This window comes from Zeus faber (genome assembly GCF_960531495.2).
Source record: "Zeus faber genome assembly, chromosome: 10".
In the NCBI taxonomy this organism is placed as follows: Eukaryota; Metazoa; Chordata; class Actinopteri; order Zeiformes; family Zeidae; genus Zeus; species Zeus faber.
Window position 1 is genome coordinate 6428962 of NC_137199.1, and position 21008 is coordinate 6449969.

The 21008-nt window shown below is 39.7% G+C and overlaps 1 protein-coding gene across 1 annotated transcript; it reads right to left on the bottom strand.

Moving 5' to 3' along the window:
- Positions 1-499: 499 nt before the first annotated feature.
- Positions 500-20775, bottom strand: LOC307235571 (long-chain-fatty-acid--CoA ligase 1-like; the record flags this gene model as incomplete). Its single annotated transcript, XM_080007699.1, has 22 exons — positions 500-786; positions 1056-1127; positions 1266-1370; positions 1964-2107; positions 2237-2353; positions 2730-2818; positions 3322-3394; positions 3959-4054; positions 4662-4796; positions 4890-5024; positions 5847-5924; positions 6010-6087; positions 7089-7162; positions 8388-8439; positions 8523-8555; positions 8654-8829; positions 8963-9062; positions 11045-11146; positions 11806-11870; positions 12238-12352; positions 13446-13706; positions 20770-20775. The coding sequence occupies 22 exons, from the start codon at positions 20773-20775 to the stop codon at positions 592-594; spliced, it is 2301 nt and encodes a 766-aa protein (XP_079863825.1). The 3' UTR covers positions 500-591.
- Positions 20776-21008: the final 233 nt, after the last annotated feature.

Below are 21008 nucleotides of genomic sequence, written 5' to 3' on the forward strand. Positions count from 1 at the left end.
GGCAGCTGCGGCAGACATGCGCAGTAGAGTCGGCTTGTCGCTTTCTCACATAACATCCGGTTTGTCGTCTGCCGTAATCCATGTGAATGCAGCACAAACTATTCTAGCTTTCTGTTTACAGTGGGAAAACAATATGAGCAAAAAGCTGGTAATAAAAACATGGTAATAATAATATAGTAATGGAATAATTATAAATTCCATTCTTAATTCTGGCTAAGGAAGGAGAGAGAGAGAGAGAGAGAGAGAGAGAGAGAGAGAAAGAGAGAGAGGAGAGATGTCTTCTGATAATAGCGAAAATACTTCTTAGACCAATATCTTGATCTTACTTAAAGTTAGGAACAGGTTATAAAGCCTAAATAAATGGAACATTTAAACATAGTCAAACATTTAATTGAACAGCGAAATTTGATTTGACTGCCAAAATTCTCGGGTACAGCCCTAGTGCATACTATAGAATTATAAAATTTAACTAACTTCCTGTTCCTAGATGCTTCTAGGCTCAGTCAAATCGTAGAGTAATTTGTATCATCTTCGGATGCTTCTTCCACCCGCTTCCATTCTCTGTAGCTAAGCTGATATGTGAGATTCCCGTTATCTCTGCGACTGTGTAGTTCCTCTGCTTTCTCCCTCAACCTTCCTCTTATCGTATTTATTGATCCCAGCGTACAGCTCGTCTATCTGGGATCTGAAGTGTTTCCGCAAATCCACCCTCCTGGGCTTCATCGTGGGCGTGAGCAGACCATTCAGGACGGAGAACATCGTGGTGTGGACGTGGATTGCCTTTACCTGGGGAACGACAGAGCCGCCCGCGCGCACACACACACACACACACACACACACACACACACACACACAATAGTTGGAAAGAAACAGTAGCCAAGGCTAATCCAATTCGATGAGCATCCGATAAAGTTCAGGGTGCCGCGCAGCTTTGTGCGGATGAAACAACTTGTTTCCATTGCATGTTTGTTGTTGCAGCCTTTGTGAAAGTGAAAAAACATCAATTGAGTGTCTGAGAATGAATTATTGACTTGTCAACTGAATAACTGCTCTACCTGCTCAAAGGATTTGAGACCTCCTTCCCTGCCAAGCCTCTGCATGTCCTCCAGGATGCCAGCCTTCACCTCCTGCTCGGACAAAAGAAATAGGAATAAATAGAAACCCCAGAATCAAGTCACAGAGCCTGTGCTTCAGGTTGCTGAGATTGAAGGTATAGATTGTGTTTTATGTTTTGTGTGATATAGAGCCTTCTGATAGAGTTTTACCTTTCTAGCACAGAGTTCCAGGTAGCTGCCATCTAGTCCGAGGGTCATTTTTACCCAGCCAGACAATAAGTCTGGGTGAGGAACCACTACTGCCACCGGACAGAACTGGACAAAAACCACATTATGGCCACAATATTTACACCTGGCATTAAAATGTAATCTGTAGCTAGATACGTTATCACAGGCTTTGCATTTATATCTGGTATTAATGAGGTTTTTCATTATCTTGATTCTGCCCACATTGTCATTGGATTTAAGTATGCAAATTCTATGGAGCTCTACAGCTATTTTAGCATTGCAGAACAAGGGGCCGTCTTCTGCAACTTTATGGAATGAGATGACAGCAACGAAAACTAATATTTGAATGCCACGACATCAAATCGCTCTCTGTGGAGGCGCCAAAGGACTGATGATCGGTGGGAGCGGATCTTTCAGTCCTATAATGATGCATGGGATGCATGAGTGGATCGCAGACTTTTGAATGACTCGAAACACGTTCTGGTCTCCACCAATAGCAAAGGAATATACAGCTATATGTCCTTTTAAGTCAAAATAAATCAAACAACTCTCTCGGGCTGTATTTCTCAGTCCTTTAAAATAGCATTGTGTGATTACAGACTATTTCACATTTAACATCTTTAATGCAGCTTTAAGACAAGGGGTAGGCCGCTAAAACACACACTCACTCCATCACCTACCTCTAGACTGTCACCGTGCACAAAGACCTGTGACAGTGCTTTGCACTGGGTGTAAAGACACTCTATCTTCTCCGGTGCGATGTACTCCCCCTGTGCAAGCTTAAAGATGTTCTTCTTCCTGTCAACAATCATCAGCGTGCCGTTCTGCATGGACACACACACACACACACACACACACACACACACACACACACACACACAATTAAAAGCTGCGAGGGCTAAACTGCACGCATGCAGTAATTTGGCTTTCAATGTGTTGTGTTCCGAACTCACCGGTAACCATTTTCCAATGTCTCCAGTGTGAAGCCATCCGTCTGCATCCAGGATCTCCTTGGTCTTCTCCGGGTCTTTCAGATAACCCTGGAACACATTAGGGCCTCGTATACACACCTGTGTGTGAGTGTGCATACGCACATAGAGAATAACAGACAAAAAAAGGACGCATAACAACAAGGTATGAGAAGTGGTCTCAGCTTTTAGTCAAGTTTTAATAAATGTGCAGTGGAGGAGTTGGTCTGTTTGTGTATGTACATGTTTGTGTGTGTGTGTGTGTGTGTGTGTGTGTGTGTGTGTGTGTGTGTGTGTGTGTGTGTGTGTCTTTGACTATACTTGTGAGGACCGGTCTTCGAAAGGACAGTTTTTTGGTTGAGAAATGCACAAGGTATATTTACTCGTGTTTGTGTGTGTGTATGTGTATGTGTATGTGTGTGTGTGTGTGTGTGTGTGTGTGTGTGTGTGTGTGTGTATGTGTATGCGTGTGTTTCACCTCTCCCTCCCCGTTTGTAGCCAGGTAGTTCATCTCAGCAACGTCCACTAGTTTGACAAAGTTACAGGGCAGCGGTGCTCCAACATGGCCTGGCAACACAAAAACAAATTTAAGTTTTTAGCAAGACCCAGGTTTTAGCCAGCCTATTGCTTTGAAATGTGTCTGAGTTCCAAATATTTGAATTGTAATTTTGAACGTTTTCTATCCAGACTATGTGCAGAAACCTTGATTTCAGATCAGAGGTTCCCAATCTCAAATATGTTTACACTCCACATCCACATCTTTATTATATTGCTTTGCCAATGATTTGGCGGCCCCCTTGTAATACCCTCACAGGCCACCGATCGCTGATTTCCTTCTCCACAATTTCAATTGTTCGATGGGATTCAGATTTCCATGCCTGTCTAAACCGTATTTAGGGAGATAACAGTAAAACTAGGTCATAACATCAGTCATTATTGTGGTGTTCTCCAATGGTTCTAATCTCTTGTAAATTAAATTACTGAAGTTGAACAATTAATCATTTTGCTGGGGAGCCCACATTTAGAACCACTAGATCATGCGTGTGTTTTGGTTGTCAGCATGCGTTTACCAGCACTGAAATCCCTGGGAATCATCATTGTGCAGCAACCGGTACATTCTGTTTGGCCATAGCCTTCAAAGAACTAAAAGAAACAGTAAAAACATTCCGGCATTACAAAATGAAATTCAAGGACTTTCAAATACTGTTTTAAGCATTTTATTTTTCATTTTCAAAGACTTCAGGCAAAACAAATAAAATCAATTTTCAATGTGATATTTATTGATTAAAAATATCATAATCTTAGTTTTATATATATATATATATATATATATATATATATATATATATATATATAAGCGATTCTGTAAACAATTTATTCCTTTACGATTTGAATGAATGACAAAACCTGGGGGAATATCACAGGTTTTCAATTATCATGTTTTTTTTCAAGGACTTTTCAAGCACTTCTGCAAAAAATGGGCTATTTTGAAGGTATTCCAGTACTTCAATTTCTGAGGACAAAATTCAAGCACAGGACCTGTAAGAACCCTATTATATTATAGCAGTACTGGGGGGAGGGGGCAAGATTTGTATGCTTTTACGCTTGTACTGTAAAAAGGCTTACCACTTTACAAGCAGACGGCGCATGACGTTCCAAGAGTTTTGTTATGGACGGAAGTGCCTGTGTAATTTGTGTTTGTATTACCTGGCAGCCTATCACGGCTCTCAAGAATGTCAGTACAGTCGGGGAGATGGGAGCTGATCCCGTGATAATGAGACGTATATGACCTCCAAGATTGTCCTGTGGAGGGCAGTACATATTGTTATTTCCTAAATCCAGCATTAACTAAAACGCAGGTATTCATACATCATTTTTTATCATTCTTCTCAAATTGATTGTTTCTTGCTAACTCACGAAAAATCTGCCAAAAATCAGGAGGAAGGCCTAATATGTATCTAAAGATGAACCGTGTTGGAAAGACAGTATATGGCATGATTTTGCCCTGTGTTGTCAAAAGTTTATTCTGATCCTTGTTTTGCCCTGTTTTGTTATAGTTATGCTGTTAGTTATGCATTCAGCAATAAAGCCAGCTGTCTTCACCCTCCTCGTCACTCCACCTGCATATAACCTGTTCCCCATCCACTGAAACCTTGTCAGATTGTCGTATCCACTGTGTTCATACGACTGTGTTGTCCAGTTTCCCTGGACCCTCATTCTCTGCCTGTTCCCTGCCAGATAAGTTTGCCTTCTCTCCTGGTTTTGACCCATGCCTGTTTTTTGTAATAAACCCTTGATCCTTTGCACCTCCTCCTGAACCTCCATTGTGTCCTGCATTTGGATTCACCAAGCAGCACTCGTGACAATAACGACGAAATGCACGTCACATCTGGACACCCGTTAAACTCGCCTGGACTTTTCTGAAGAGGAGCTTGTCCCAGATGCTGTCTCGTCGAAGGATCCCCTTCCTCAGCTCAGCCTCCTTCCTCCTGTAGGCAAATCCCAGCAGCCAGCGCCTCATCGAGGTGTTGGCCTCCCTGTGGATCTACGCGTGTTCAAAAAGCAAAGAAAATACACCTGTTACTCGTCATTTGGCCGAAAACAGTGTGGAGAGCGGCGTGTGTCTGGACAGACCTACATTGTCGTACATTCTGTTGAGGAGCCTGGGCACCATGGGGAGGATGGTGGGTTTCAACACCAACAGGTCGTCCATCAGCAATTGGATGGTACCCTGAAAGAAGCCTATTCTACCTCCGTGTACCAACATGACTGACTGAGGAAGGAGGGGAGAGTCATTTACGGATTACAATTCATATTGCTCATTTCCAAGTCCAAATACTGTTCTGTGAGTCTGTTATTTTCTTGTTAATATTAAGTTGTCAAGAGTATTTTCACTACCTACTTTTGAACAGGCATATTCTTATTATATTATATATTATATATTATATATATATTACATTCACAGCCATTTCGGCAATTTGGTGTCAATTATACGACTTCAAGAGTGTGCCAATACAGAACACTGCTGGTAGATATAAGGCTTTTAGTGCAAGTAGGAAAGGGGCTTATGACGGCTTCAAGAGAGAGTGCATCTATAGAGATCTGTTTCCTGGTAGTAATCAATGATCTGTTAGCTGAGTTAACTATTAATTATTCGTATTTAATTGTAGTATTATTATTATTTAATAAGTAATTATTATATAAGTTATAAGCTGGAGCCCCAACTTATCACCAGACCAACCATGCCATGTGAGTCCAACGATTCCAAATCCTCCATCGGCTTCCACGCTACAAGCACCATAACAGCCTCAATGCAATTAATACATTGAAAAACTACTGCTTTTATTGAAGCCATTTAACTGAATTTAAGTACGATATTCCAGAAAACAAGGCATCTACCACTGCAGCGCAAAAACCCGGCAGCTGCGGCAGACATGCTTCTGTGTCTTTGTGAAATACCACTTGGGTGGCGTGTGGTAGGAGAAACTGCCACAGACCACTAATGTGTTGGGATGGGAGAGGACAGGCTGAGGACTGCAACAGCTAGGATACGATAGGAAGGAAAGGAAGGAAGGAAAACAAAAAAAGGACATACCTGCATCACTCTCTCAAACATGTGAGCCAGGGGCAGAAACGAGATGTGGACGTCACTGGAAGTTAATCTACAGGATTCCTACGGTACACACACACACACACACACACAGAGGGACAGGCAGGGTAGTAAGCGCCTATGAGTTTGGGTTAGGTCATGTGGGTACCTGCACCACCCTCTCGAACATGTGGGCCAGGGGCAGATACAACATCATCATATCTTCTGGAGAAGCCTGGGTGTACGACTGAGTAGGAAACGGGACGAGAGACAAACAGTCTTTTACAGGCTTTGTTGCTGTGTTCTCCATTTTCCATTCCCTAACTAAATAATTGTGTTGGGTGTTGACTGCCAATGTGGGCAGAAAGTGTAATACATTTGTGGGCGTCCCTGCCCACAGGTAGGATTTTAGGGAGGGAGACGGAGTCTCTCTTTTCATGGTGCGCCAACATTGCGAGAGTTTTTATTGGACAGAGGAACAAAAGGCTCGCTGGCCAGAAGTATAAATAATAATAATGATTATGATGATGATGATGATGATGATGATGATAATAATAAAAAAATTATTAAAAAATGGCGTTTGGCTCTGTCTCCAGGTCGGCTGATGAGCCCGTGCGCCGATCCCCTCTGCAAGACAGACAAACATTAAGAAAGCTCCCTGCCTCGAGTCTGACCGACCAGCGCCGCGTGGCCGCTGATTCAGTTGATTCGAGGCAACATGGCGGCAGCGGGAAAGGGAACAGTGCTGTCATCTGCAGCGAGTGCTTGACCACGGCCCTTTGGTCTGCCACAACATTAAGTCAAAACTATTATATTAAATTTTATTTATGCAGAGTCTGGTTCTATTCCCTGCCAAGTGGCTCACAACCACCCCGGGGGTGAGGCCTCCAGATGGAAACAACAACCAGGGGATGGCCATGACCCTTTTATAGACCTCTTCTCATTATCTTGCTGTTTCTTCACGTTACAGGTGACAGCAAAAAGTGAACATCTCCACATCCCTCTCCCCCACTGTTCTCTGTCCGCATCCACGCTGCACAGAATAACCTAGAACCCGCCATCTCATCACCTCCACCAATCACCCTCTTGGAAACCTCGCCCCAAAAAGATGAACTGACACAAATAACACAACACAACCCACTGATCAACCGGACCTCCCGGAACTCCCTTCCCCACAGTCACACACACTGCACCTCCACCTCCTCCACCTTGCCTCACTTGAGGCCAGAAAGAGCGACGTGGCCTTACGTCGATCAGACTTATAAATGCCGAGCTGTTGCACACGAGGTTCCGGTGTGTCAACATGGCTCCCTTGGGGTTGCCTGATAGTGAAATAATACACACACATACACACACAAGATATTTCACAAGACAAATATAAACCATGATTCTTTCATCAGAAAAAGTAGATACACTGAAAGAATAGTGATTTTCTACATGCACTGTATGTGTGACGAAGGCCTTGTCCACACGTATACGGATATCTTTGAAAACGTAGTATTTTCTCTGTGTTTTGGCCTCCTGTCCACACGAAAACACTTTTTTAGGTCACTTGAAACAATGGAGATTTTTCAAAACTCTGTTTTCCGTGTATTTGTGTGGACGAAGTAAAATGGAGCTTCTTGAAAATGTGACGTCATGACCTCAACATGCGCATTTGCGTATGCGCGAGGAACCTATGAGCGATGGCGGACGACCGTTGTGTCATTTGCCGTGTCCCCGTTAAGAATTGAAAAGCCTCTCCCCGTTAGGCCCACGGCCTCCCAGCGCCACTAGAGGCCGCTCTTGCCTCATCTGCAGCTCCCCCCTTGAGCCAATTGCAAACACCTTGGATCAATTACCTGAATCACTCCACACAGTATTTAGTCTCCAGCTTCCCAGTCATTCTTTGCCAGACCGTCAACTAGCTTACCCGAGTTGTACAGCTACTGGCTCCATTCCTAGTTCCTAGTGCTTGTTTCAACTCTCTAGTCTTTGTTTCGTCTTCCCCTTACCTGCTCGTCTCCTCTCGTCGACCCAGTCTGTCCGTCCCTCTCCAGCCAGCCCCGGTTTACCTGCTTGTCTCCGCTGTCCGTCCTTCTCCATCCAGCCCGGTTCCCCGTCTCTCCACCCGGATCCTGGACCCCTCCTCCCGGTCATCATCATCATCCCTGCCAAGCCCTGCTCCATCCCTACCTGACCGGGTCCCCCCGGCCAGCTCCAGCGTGTGGGCTAATAAACATCGTTTGTCTGCCTCCCGTCTCCCCGTGTCGTGCGTTTGGGTCTCTCCTAGCCCTGGTCGTGACACTCCCAGAAGAAGCTCAATACACAGTCTCCCAATGTTCTTCTGTGGTGTTTGACGTAAAGTTTGATGACATATCATTGCCCCCTATTGGCCTGGTGTGCTTATGAAAGCTTTTTAAATTGTTTTTGTGTTCACGTGTAGACAGGGAGATTTCTAAAACATCATTGAGAGGATTTTTCTTCAAAACAGAAGGGTGGAAAAAAATGCATTTTCAGAAATATCCGTATAAATGTGGATGAGGCCTTAGTGTGCGAGCGTGCTACCTGTGCTTCCGCTGGTGAAGCAGATGACAGCCATGTCCTCGGGCAGAGGGGGCTAGTGGGTGTAAATGTCAAGGGGGAGTTAGTAATGTAGTAAGTCAATCTGAGGTAATTCAATAAATCAATGGGGTAACTCACTGCTGGTTGGCGATGGTTGGCCTTGCCAGTAGCCTAAGCGACATAAAGAGGACCAAAGTGAGGCCGGGGCAGTCAAACGGAAGTAGAACGAAACAGGAAAAAAACAAGCAGTAGAAAAATAAATAAATAACCTCCATCTCCTGCATGCTTAGTATCTGTATACCAGCCTGGTACCCTCTGCTGACCAGCTCGCTACTGGGCAGCTCCATGAGGACCAGCAGTCTGACCGTGTGCTGGTGGTTCGCTAGGCAGTCCAACACCAGGTCGGCCTTGGCAGCTACGTCACACACGATGGTGGAGATGGCGGCTACAGGGAGACGTAGAAGAAGAGGAAGAAGAATAAAAGATGCAACATTGTCATTTTCATATCAACAAATAACAACTAATGAGTTTAAACATATATAATACGACAGTTAATGAGATTTTTGAGTGACCGTTACCTTGATCTATGATAAAGGAGATGGCCTCTGTTCCCAGTGTGTCGAAGAGAGGCACAGGCACCAGAGAGAAGGTATAACAGGCCAACTCAGTGACTGTCCACTAGAGACACACACACACACACACACACACACACAGAAGAAAAGAAGAAATTTTATAAACGGGAGCACACATTAATACAATGCAAATACAAGTAATGATTGTTCCTTATAAAGTACCAGCTTAATAAAATGATAAAATAAAAACACTTTTTTGTATTGAGATTATATATACACAGTATATATATATATATATATATATATATATATATATATATATATATATATATATATATAATCTCAGATTTTTGAGCAAATATGTGACCCACCAAAGCAAAAGCCGCCGTCTCGGGCATTTCTAAAATCTCCAGGAGAAGCCAAATAACATTTCTTGAAGGAAAATGAGATTTTTCCAGATCCATGTTCCTTTGTGTTTTTTTCATCTCTCAACGTATTTTCAAAACCGAGTTTGATTTATAAATAGTAGAAAAATGTTAACCCGTGGAGTTAAATATTCCCGTTAGATTACATGGGGAAACACAGTTCACTTACCAAGACGCTGAATAACGCTGAATAATGAAGATCGATCGTTTCCTGTAAAGTGACTGTCCAGGTGAAGATCATTCATCCATATTCCATGTGATGTGAAGTCACAATGTGAAACCGTTTTGATAGAATTCAACCTTTAAATCGTACTACTTTTACACACACGGAGCCACTGTTGTGAAACTGCGAAGAAGAAGAACCCTTCGCGTCACGCACCTACGTCACTTCCGTAAACAGACGGAAAGCGCAGCACGGGGGTGTTTCGGTTTCTTCTCCGTATCGTTATGGATTACAAAAAGCGGTTGGAGGAAGCTCTGATTCATATTTCGGACCTTAATCTGACCAGTGCGATAGATCCAAGTCAGTGTTAGCAGTGCGTACTGGACTTCATTTTCCGCGATGATAGTCAGTTCTCCCACAGCGACGCGGAGAACGACAGCGACGCTGAATCTGATATGATCCCGGACTCGGAGAACATTTCAAACAGCGGATTTCAAACTTCATGTGTCGATGAAACTGAATATTTTCAAGGACGGAACGGAAGAAGTCGATGACGTTATGAGGTCCGTTGAGGTTGGTGATCAGATTTCAGATTTTCTGAGACTCATACAATTGATCTCTACATTTTGTTGTGTTGTCCGTGTTTTTCAACACCAAAATAATTCCACTTTTATAAAAAAAACACGTATATTCTTACTGTCAAATAAAATCTTTTTTAAAAAACAAAATTAGTTGTGTGTTGTTGAGCTGTTTGTGAGCGATATGTTAATTAGCCATGAGGCTTAGTTTGTTCGTCAACCCCATTTGCATTCTGGGAGCTGGCTGAATGAACCTGGTGTGGGTAAAACTTTGAAGGTGATTATCTCAGAATCACAGTTTGCCACACCCTTCTCATTAACAAGTCATAGCTTTAAACATATTAGCTTGATTTGCACGAGTGACACTTTGTTTGGAAGCTCTGATTCTCCACTTTCAAATGATGCGAAAAATATCGAAAGCTGCCAAATGGCCCCTAGATTACGCGGTGGGTCACATATATAAAGTATATATATATATAGAAAATCTCATTGTGGTCTACTTTTACAGAATAAGAGTCTATTTCCAAGCATGCTGGACTCATTTTATATTTCCCTGGCATAATCTATGTTGTATGGGCAGCCGTGGTTAGCTCTGTCGCCTCACAGCAAGAAGGTTCCCGGTTTGAGGGATTCTGGATTTTTTTTACAATTTTAATAAGAAAACAGGGGGAATATCACAGGTTTTAAATTATTTTGAAGCACATCAGCACAAATGGGGCTATTTTCAACATTATTCCAGTTTTCTAGTACTCCAGTCTTCACATTTCTGAGGACAAAATTTGCAGAAATTCAAGCACCTCAAGGACCTGGTAAGAACCCTGGAAATTTGGGCAAGACTTGTTGTAGGTTGTGTCTCTGATTGGCTTTGTTCGGACCCAAAGTAAACCAGATAATGGAGACACATCATTTTGAACTTCCGTACCTCGGGTCTGTTTTGAGAAAAGATACCAATGTGGGGATCTGTGTTCTTGGAGTGTCCCTTGTGGAGAAAGGCAGAGCCCAGGTTCTCTGCTTGCTCCATTACCTTCAGACGTGACGGCACAAAGAAAGCTCCCGTTTACTTTGAGAAATGACATGAGTTTGGCATGAGAGTTTAGATTGGTCACAAGCAACGTGAATCACAAGAGCTTTGCAATCATTTCTTAACTCAAATTACTTTTGGCACTATTCAAGACTTAAAGAACAACAGCAGCTCTTCCAGATGTGTTTTTACCACCAATATCTATTTAAAATATATAATGTGGCAGTTTCGCCTGCCACATGCCACCCAAGTGCGTTTTCAGGGCCCTCCGGCACAGAAACACAGATGATGGGGTCAAAAAACACCAGTTTATTGTAGCGAGGCGGCTAGGTGAACAAGCCCCGGAGAAGATGGACACATGTCATAACAAAGTCTCCTCTCTTGTGTGTGTGTGGGGATGGGGGTTTTACCTGTTGCCCGTTAGACCAATCAACGAGCAACAGGCAAACAGCCACACTCATCCTGGGCGAAATTACCTCCACCCAGGAAAGGTGTGGCTGCTCAAACCACACCGTCACCACACGACACAGAACTTACTAGCAAGTGTATGCATGTAAGGTAGATAACACGCATATGATTGACGGGTAATGATGTAGTTCACGTATTACAGTTCTGAGTTCTGTATATAAAAGGGAGTGGATTGTGGTTGCATGAAAGTCTACCTGTCTGTAAGTTATCCATTCATATGGCTGTTTGGGTTTTCTGCAGCCAAGGCAGGGACCATTCTCTGAGGAATGAGAGAAAAATATATTTACTTTCACAAATACATACATAATAGAGGAAGAGAGAGAGAGGGAAGGAGGGTCGAACGACAAAAGTAATTTCCAACGACAAAGATCAGACACCAATGCAACTGACTTCATTTTCAGACTAATAGGTTTAATGGAAGAGGTGGTTATCTGATGAGATCCAGATACGGAGTAATGTTCTATTATGACTACTAAACGTATGAGGGATGTGTAAAAACCTAGAAGGATGAACCACTTCTTGATGTAACTCGGCGTGCACCTTACTTTGCTGACAGTTACTCAAGTGGCCTCTTGCAAGAAGCCTCGTTGGCAGTAAAATCCCAGGATCAGTGGCTGATGACTCACCAGAGACTCTGACCCCTCGGAGGAAGAACTCGTACATGGTCTGGGCCTCGTCGTAGAAGTGAGTCATGAGTCCTTCTCCCTTCATGAGAATTGAGCGCCTCACAAACTCCTGGCCCTGGTTTGAGAAAGTGCCACGTGCTCTGTTAGTCAATGTGTTAAAACTTGTGTTGATGACGATGAATAAAGTTGGAGTATGCACTACTTTAGTGGTGCTCAACCCTTGGACCATGACCCCAGTGCTTTTATTTGGCGATTTGGAGGTTGAAATGAGAAACTTGAGGAAAATTTGAATTAAATGTTCCTGTGATGAAAATCACGAGGGCTTGAACCAAAAAGAGTTATTATTTGCCGATGGCAACACAAACATATTCTGTCACACACTCGCACACACACTGTCCTGACCCCCAGGGCTGGGTAATGCCATTCACACTGGCTCAGAAGGGATCCCAACTGCCGCGGGGAGAAAAGACAAGCAGGAGGAGTGATGTCTAGGAGCTAATGCAACAACAGCCGGGCTCTTCAACCTTTTTCAGGACCGCTTGGTGGATATAGAAACAGCAGGGACCCCAAGATTTTTTTGATTATATATATATATATATATATATATATATATATATATATATGACCTATAATAACATATTGATAATGCCTTATTAACCTGTTTAAATACTTCATAATGAGGCTTACAGTTCTTAGATTTAGTAGATTTAGATTTATTTATTTCAGTTTACTGCTTGTATGAAATGAAAATCACAACTAGTCAGCTTATTTGTTCCAGTGTTAATGGTTGGAGTTTACTGAATATTATTGTTTTGTCTAAAATACATTTTTATAAAATCGGCACCCTGAAGACAACCAAACTAGAGTGAATTGAAAAGACATGCCCCCAAATGCTGTGGACCTCAGGTCCAGTTTTTGCAGATAGATCTTGATTGAATTATTTATAAAACGCCTATACAAACCTCATGTGGCTGGAAAATGTCGAGTCACACAAAACTACAATTTCGAAATTTTTATTTTAAATTTTAAATTTAAATTTAAAGTTTTATTTTCGGCTGTTACATACATTACTAGTATCACTAAGGTTTTATGTTATTATGTTATGGTAATACCGAATTTGCTAAACCTCGAAGGACTAGTCACTTGTTTTTTGTCTACTCCCCCACGACCTGCTCGCATGTCTTGTGTGGTCGTGCATTTTCACTCACCTGAACCTCAACCGACTGCATGAGGAGGTCGCAGGGCGGCGGGAGGGGCTTGGGCTGCATGGCTAGGTAGTAGGTGGTAATGGCACCCAAGATGCCCCCTTTGACGAGCGTGGGGATGGAGATGGCCCTGAGGTACTGGTAGACATCGTCCAGATCTGGCAACTGCAGCCACCGCAACAGCTCCTTGTTCAGCATGGCAAGGGCTCCACTTCCGTGAGGGTCGGAACTTTTTACGGGCCCAAGGGCGATTATGTAGAGGATCTGAAAGAAACGGACAAAAGAAACAGACAACAACTTAGTGATCATTTCATAATTCACTTACAGAATAATTCAGCCCATGCTTGGAAAAATCATTTTTTGTGTTCTAGCACAGAAATTATAGCAGCTTTGATTGTTCGGCCGTGTCTCCCGTGACATAATCACGTATAAGTACATTAAGTTGTAGTCTGTTTAACTGACTCCAATATAAGACGGTTAGCAGGTGCTTTCCAAAGATGGCAAATGTGTGTTTGTGGACAAAGACAGCTCTAGGTAAACACACAGGCAAATATTTGTATGCACCAACGGCTCGCGGCCTCTCTACAAAAACATGAGTTTACAACAACCACATAGGACCATTTTGCTGAGAGTGTGGCTAAGAAACAGCGGGTATCAAAGCAATACACTCTTATCATGATAGAGTTCAAAAGGGCCTCCTTTGTTTTTTAAAAAGGATCAGACCTTCAGTCTGTGCTGCCGAGATGGAGAAAGAAAGGGCTGCAAGACTGTCAAACACCCAGGTCATTCAGAATTTGTTTATACTTGATAATTATAATTAAGGGTATAATTAATCATTGCAATCTCCAAGACTGAATTAACGGTAAGGGGGGGGGGTCCTCGCTTAACGACAAATTCACTTAACGGCCTAGTCAGAGGAACAGAACTCGGTCGTTAAGTGAGGAGAACCTGTACTTTTAATCTAGTGATTAAAAATAAGATATCTTGTGCTCAAAATCCTAACACACTCTCTCTAAGAGTTATCAACGTTTGATTTAAGAAAATTACCATGTGTCTTTGAGGCCTGGCCCCTCATTTAGGCCTTGAATGCTGAACACCAACTTGAAATAATCTTTAAATATTTGAAAACAATATTGCAGAATGAGACAATCTCTGTGGGATCCAATAATCACATTTCAATTCATTAATTTCCTTGTGTCAGTTAGCATTCAATTGGTAAACATCAGCAGTTCCACCTGCCAGACTCCCTCCAGGTGGAGTTTTCGGGGCCCTCAGACACAACAGGGGTACAGCCACCTCTGACCACGGGCCCAATTACCTAGACCCAAGACGGGTGTGGCGGCTTAAACCCCACCACCCCCACACCACAACAGCTACAATAAAAACACACCGTTAGAAACTGACTTCAGGGATCAACAACCAATGGCAAGAGGAACAGCCTGTGAACAGGAAAGGCAGGCCACTGTTTAAATTTGGCAACCGCACCACCTCCCCAATAAACTAACGGATGATTTGCAATGACATACACAGTCCCTCACCCAACAGGCCCCCATCAACTTGCGTGACTGATTCCTGTAACATTCTCAAAGTTTGAATTTAAAGTAAATGAAAAGGAGTTATCAATTTGGAAGTGAAAAAATGAAAAAGCAAGACAGTGGTAAGTAGGCGTGTATCTGAATACTTAAATCAGGGAAGCACAAATAGTGCCATGTAAACAGATATTTCTTGTACTCGAAGTTGCTAGTTACTATTTTTAAAAAAGCATATAGAGGATAGAGAGGAAAAGTTCTCTATAACCAAAAACTGTGCTCTTCTCCTCCTACGGGTCGTCCACAGGACAGAGTTATTGCAGCAGTTCTTGATGATTGAAGAATGAATATAGAGTTGCTTTGCAGGTTGAGAACTTGAACTCGACTTGCAGACTAACTCTGTCCTAGATGGAATGGCACAAATACTCCATGTTGTATGCCCAGCATGCTGACAGCACAGGTTAAAAAATAAAAATAGAAATAAAATAATTATAATAATTATAATTACAATAATAAATAGATAGATAGATAGATAGATAGATAGATAGATAGATAAATAAAATATTTTTAAAAAGCACTGCCCCAAACCGGCCCCCGAACCGGGAAAGCGGAGGGTCCTAGGTTCAATTCCCGCCTGTGGCGCTGTTGGCACCGTGCTCCGGGTGGATTATCTCCCAAAGAGGAGCCTTTCTGTGTGGAGTTTGCATGTTCTCCCCGTGCTCACATGGGGTTTCCTCCACCTCACGTCAGTAAGGACCCCCACCAAAAACATGCACACATCATCATCATCGTCTGACCAGCGATGGACACTTATCATCTGGTGATAAGTCCACGTATGCTGCCCACTGCTCCTGGCTGTGGCCCCGGAGGAAGGACAAGCCAGGATGGGTCAAACGCAGAGAATCCATTTCACCGGCCACCATCAAAGCATGTGCATGTGTGTGTGTGCAAGCATGTGTTGTAGTGTGGTGTGTCATGTGACAAATAAAGATTCTTAATTCTTAAAAAATGTCTTTCTATTTTGAAAATTCTACGAACGTGAACATTTGAAATTAAAAAAAAAAAAGGGTTTCGATTTCGTACATTTTTTGTTGTTGTCACGTTATTATTTATAACGTGGTGATGAACGCTGGTTGGTACAATTGCAATACTGTAGTTACTAGCAACAATTGGAGCAGTTACTAGCATTTAATAAATAAGTACTAGTAGCCAATACATTTTGACTATTAAAACTGAAATTGTTACTAGTACTTAATAAATAAGTACTAGTAGCTAATACATTTTGACGAGTAAAACTGAAATGGTTACTAGTACTACTAGTAGCTAATACATTTTGACTAGTAAAACTGAAATGGTTACTAGTATAAGTACTAGTAGCTAATACATTTTGACTATTAAAACTGAAATAGTTACTAGTACTTTATAAATAAGTACTAGTAGCTAATACATTTTGACTCGTAAAACTGAAATAGTTACTAGTACTTAATAAATAAGTACTAGTAGCTAATACATTTTGACTAGTAAAACTGAAATGGTTACTAGTATAAGTACTAGTAGCTAATACATTTTGACTATTAAAACTGAAATAGTTACTAGTACTTAATAAATAAGTACTAGTAGCTAATACATTTTGACTCGTAAAACTGAAATAGTTACTAGTACTTAATAAATAAGTACTAGTAGCTAATACATTTTGACTAGTAAAACTGAAATAGTTACTAGTACTTAATAAATAAGTACTAGTAGCTAATACATTTTGACTCGTAAAACTGAAATGGTTACTAGTACAAGTACTAGTAGCTAATACATTTTGACTAGTAAAACTGAAATGGACTACTAGTTGCTAATATATTTTGACTAGTAAAACTGAAATGGTTACTAGTACTTAATAAATAAGTACTAGTAGCTAATACATTTTGACTATTAAAACTGAAATGGAGTACTAGTAGCTAATACAGTTTGACTAGTAAAACTGAAATAGTTACTAATACTACTAGTAGCTAATACAGTTTGACTAGTAAAACTGAAATAGTTACTAGAACTTAATAAATAAGTACTAGTAGCTAATACAGTTTGACTAGTAAAACTGAAATAGTTACTAATACTACTAGTAGCTAATACAGTTTGACTAGTAAAACTGAAATAGTTACTAGAACTTAATAAATAAGTACTAGTAGCTAATACAGTTTGACTAGTAAAACTGAAATAGTTACTAGAACTTAATAAATAAGTACTAGTAGCTAATAATGTTTGACTAGTAAAACTGAAATAGTTACTAATACTCCGAGTAGCTAATACAGTTTGACTAGTAAAACTGAAATAGTTACTAGAACTTAATAAATAAGTACTAGTAGCTAATACATTTTGACTAGTAAAACTGAAATAGTTACTAGAACTTAATAAATAAGTACTAGTAGCTAATACATTTTGACTAGTAAAACTGAAATAGTTACTAGAACTTAATAAATAAGTACTAGTAGCTAATACATTTTGACTAGTAAAACTGAAATAGTTACTAGAACTTAATAAATAAGTACTAGTAGCTAATACATTTTGACTAGTAAAACTGAAATAGTTACTAGAACTTAATAAATAAGTACTAGTAGCTAATACATTTTGACTAGTAAAACTGAAAGTTACTAGAACTTAATAAATAAGTACTAGTAGCTAATAATGTTTGACTAGTAAAACTGAAATAGTTACTAATACTCCGAGTAGCTAATACAGTTTGACTAGTAAAACTGAAATAGTTACTAGAACTTAATAAATAAGTACTAGTAGCTAATACATTTTGACTAGTAAAACTGAAATAGTTACTAGAACTTAATAAATAAGTACTAGTAGCTAATACATTTTGACTAGTAAAACTGAAATAGTTACTAGAACTTAATAAATAAGTACTAGTAGCTAATACATTTTGACTAGTAAAACTGAAATAGTTACTAGAACTTAATAAATAAGTACTAGTAGCTAATACATTTTGACTAGTAAAACTGAAATAGTTACTAGAACTTAATAAATAAGTACTAGTAGCTAATACATTTTGACTAGTAAAACTGAAATAGTTACTAGAACTTAATAAATAAGTACTAGTAGCTAATACATTTTGACTAGTAAAACTGAAATAGTTACTAGAACTTAATAAATAAGTACTAGTAGCTAATTCATTTTGACTAGTAAAACTGAAATAGTTACTAGAACTTAATAAATAAGTACTAGTAGCTAATACATTTTGACTCGTAAAACTGAAATAGTTACTAGAACTTAATAAATAAGTACTAGTAGCTAATACATTTTGACTAGTAAAACTGAAATAGTTACTAGAACTTAATAAATAAGTACTAGTAGCTAATACATTTTGACTAGTAAAACTGAAATAGTTACTAGAACTTAATAAATAAGTACTAGTAGCTAATACATTTTGACTAGTAAAACTGAAATAGTTACTAGAACTTAATAAATAAGTACTAGTAGCTAATACAGTTTGACTAGTAAAACTGAAATAGTTACTAGAACTTAATAAATAAGTACTAGTAGCTAATACATTTTGACTAGTAAAACTGAAATAGTTACTAGAACTTAATAAATAAGTACTAGTAGCTAATACATTTTGACTAGTAAAACTGAAATAGTTACTAGAACTTAATAAATAAGTACTAGTAGCTAATACATTTTGACTAGTAAAACTGAAATAGTTACTAGAACTTAATAAATAAGTACTAGTAGCTAATACATTTTGACTCGTAAAACTGAAATAGTTACTAGAACTTAATAAATAAGTACTAGTAGCTAATAATGTTTGACTAGTAAAACTGAAATAGTTACTAGAACTTAATAAATAAGTACTAGTAGCTAATACATTTTGACTAGTAAAACTGAAATAGTTACTAGAACTTAATAAATAAGTACTAGTAGCTAATACATTTTGACTAGTAAAACTGAAATAGTTACTAGTACTTAATAAATAAGTACTAGTAGCTAATACATTTTGACTAGTAAAACTGAAATAGTTACTAGAACTTAATAAATAAGTACTAGTAGCTAATACATTTTGACTAGTAAAACTGAAATAGTTACTAGAACTTAATAAATAAGTACTAGTAGCTAATACAGTTTGACTAGTAAAACTGAAATAGTTACTAGAACTTAATAAATAAGTACTAGTAGCTAATACATTTTGACTAGTAAAACTGAAATAGTTACTAGAACTTAATAAATAAGTACTAGTAGCTAATACATTTTGACTAGTAAAACTGAAATAGTTACTAGTACTTAATAAATAAGTACTAGTAGCTAATACATTTTGACTAGTAAAACTGAAATAGTTACTAGAACTTAATAAATAAGTACTAGTAGCTAATACATTTTGACTCGTAAAACTGAAATAGTTACTAGAACTTAATAAATAAGTACTAGTAGCTAATAATGTTTGACTAGTAAAACTGAAATAGTTACTAGAACTTAATAAATAAGTACTAGTAGCTAATACATTTTGACTAGTAAAACTGAAATAGTTACTAGAACTTAATAAATAAGTACTAGTAGCTAATACAGTTTGACTAGTAAAACTGAAATAGTTACTAGAACTTAATAAATAAGTACTAGTAGCTAATAATGTTTGACTAGTAAAACTGAAATAGTTACTAGAACTTAATAAATAAGTACTAGTAGCTAATAATGTTTGACTAGTAAAACTGAAATAGTTACTAATACTCCGAGTAGCTAATACAGTTTGACTAGTAAAACTGAAATAGTTACCAGAACTTAATAAATAAGTACTAGTAGCTAATACATTTTGACTAGTAAAACTGAAATAGTTACTAGAACTTAATAAATAAGTACTAGTAGCTAATACATTTTGACTAGTAAAACTGAAATAGTTACTAGAACTTAATAAATAAGTACTAGTAGCTAATACATTTTGACTAGTAAAACTGAAATAGTTACTAGAACTTAATAAATAAGTACTAGTAGCTAATACATTTTGACTCGTAAAACTGAAATAGAACACAGCATCGCAAACTAGTTCGATGCATGGAACCTAACACTGGTTCCCAGTGTCAACAGCTCCGTCCACGTAACATGACAAAAAATAACAAAAAAATAAAAATAGAATAAAAAGAAATAAAAAGAACTCAAAATAAATCCCAAAAGGAAGGCTTCCTCAACCTGAAAGCCGCGTCTTACCTGTCGCTGGCCCGCAGCGGTCCCGTCCCAGTCCCGGGCTTAATGCTGAGCAGCGTACACACGACGGAGGAGCCGCTGGTCGCCGCGGGGGACGGTTCCCTCAGTCTGCTTCAAGATGCAGCGCGACTCCTGTTCAGAGACGCGCTGGGAGGAAATGATGGAAGCAGACTGGGAGTCGGGATCCCCGCTGACACAAGCAGGGAGACGGAAGGTTGCAATGTTTGGTTGTTGCTTTGGTTGTTCTTTGGTCATTAGTTTCCAGACTGCAAGACGGAAGTCAGTCCACCTCTTATCAGAGGCCTCTATTAGGAGATCTCCTAAATGGCTTACCTGTTATGAATACTCTGTACTGAGAGAAGTAAAACAAATGATGACGGTCCAGGGTGCATTTTTCAATGGGATATACTTCATTTTATTTTTCGAAAAGCTACTATGTGAAGCAGCCAGAAAGACAACATGGCAAGATGGACTGTAATTAATCGAGAAAGACAAAAAGTGATTACACTTTCCTGCATAACTGCCATGATTTACTGTAGGGTGTGTTCATTATGGCTTTTATTATGAATACGACATGTTTATTATTAACCTCTGAACGCGGCATGCAGACTCACCGCCATTTTTCCATGATTGCTATCGCTCTCCCCCCTTATTTTCCGAAACATCTCAAACAGCCGACGCTTGTGCACGACCGACAATGTAACCACGTATCAGAATAGAGGATTACAAGAGATTTTGCCGTAGCGTTGGTTTTTCTTTTTGAGGGCCTCGCTGGACAGCCACAACGGTGGGGGGCGAGGAACCCGTGATGCGTCGGGCAGTTTTGACCGCCCTCTGCAGTGCTTGACGGCGC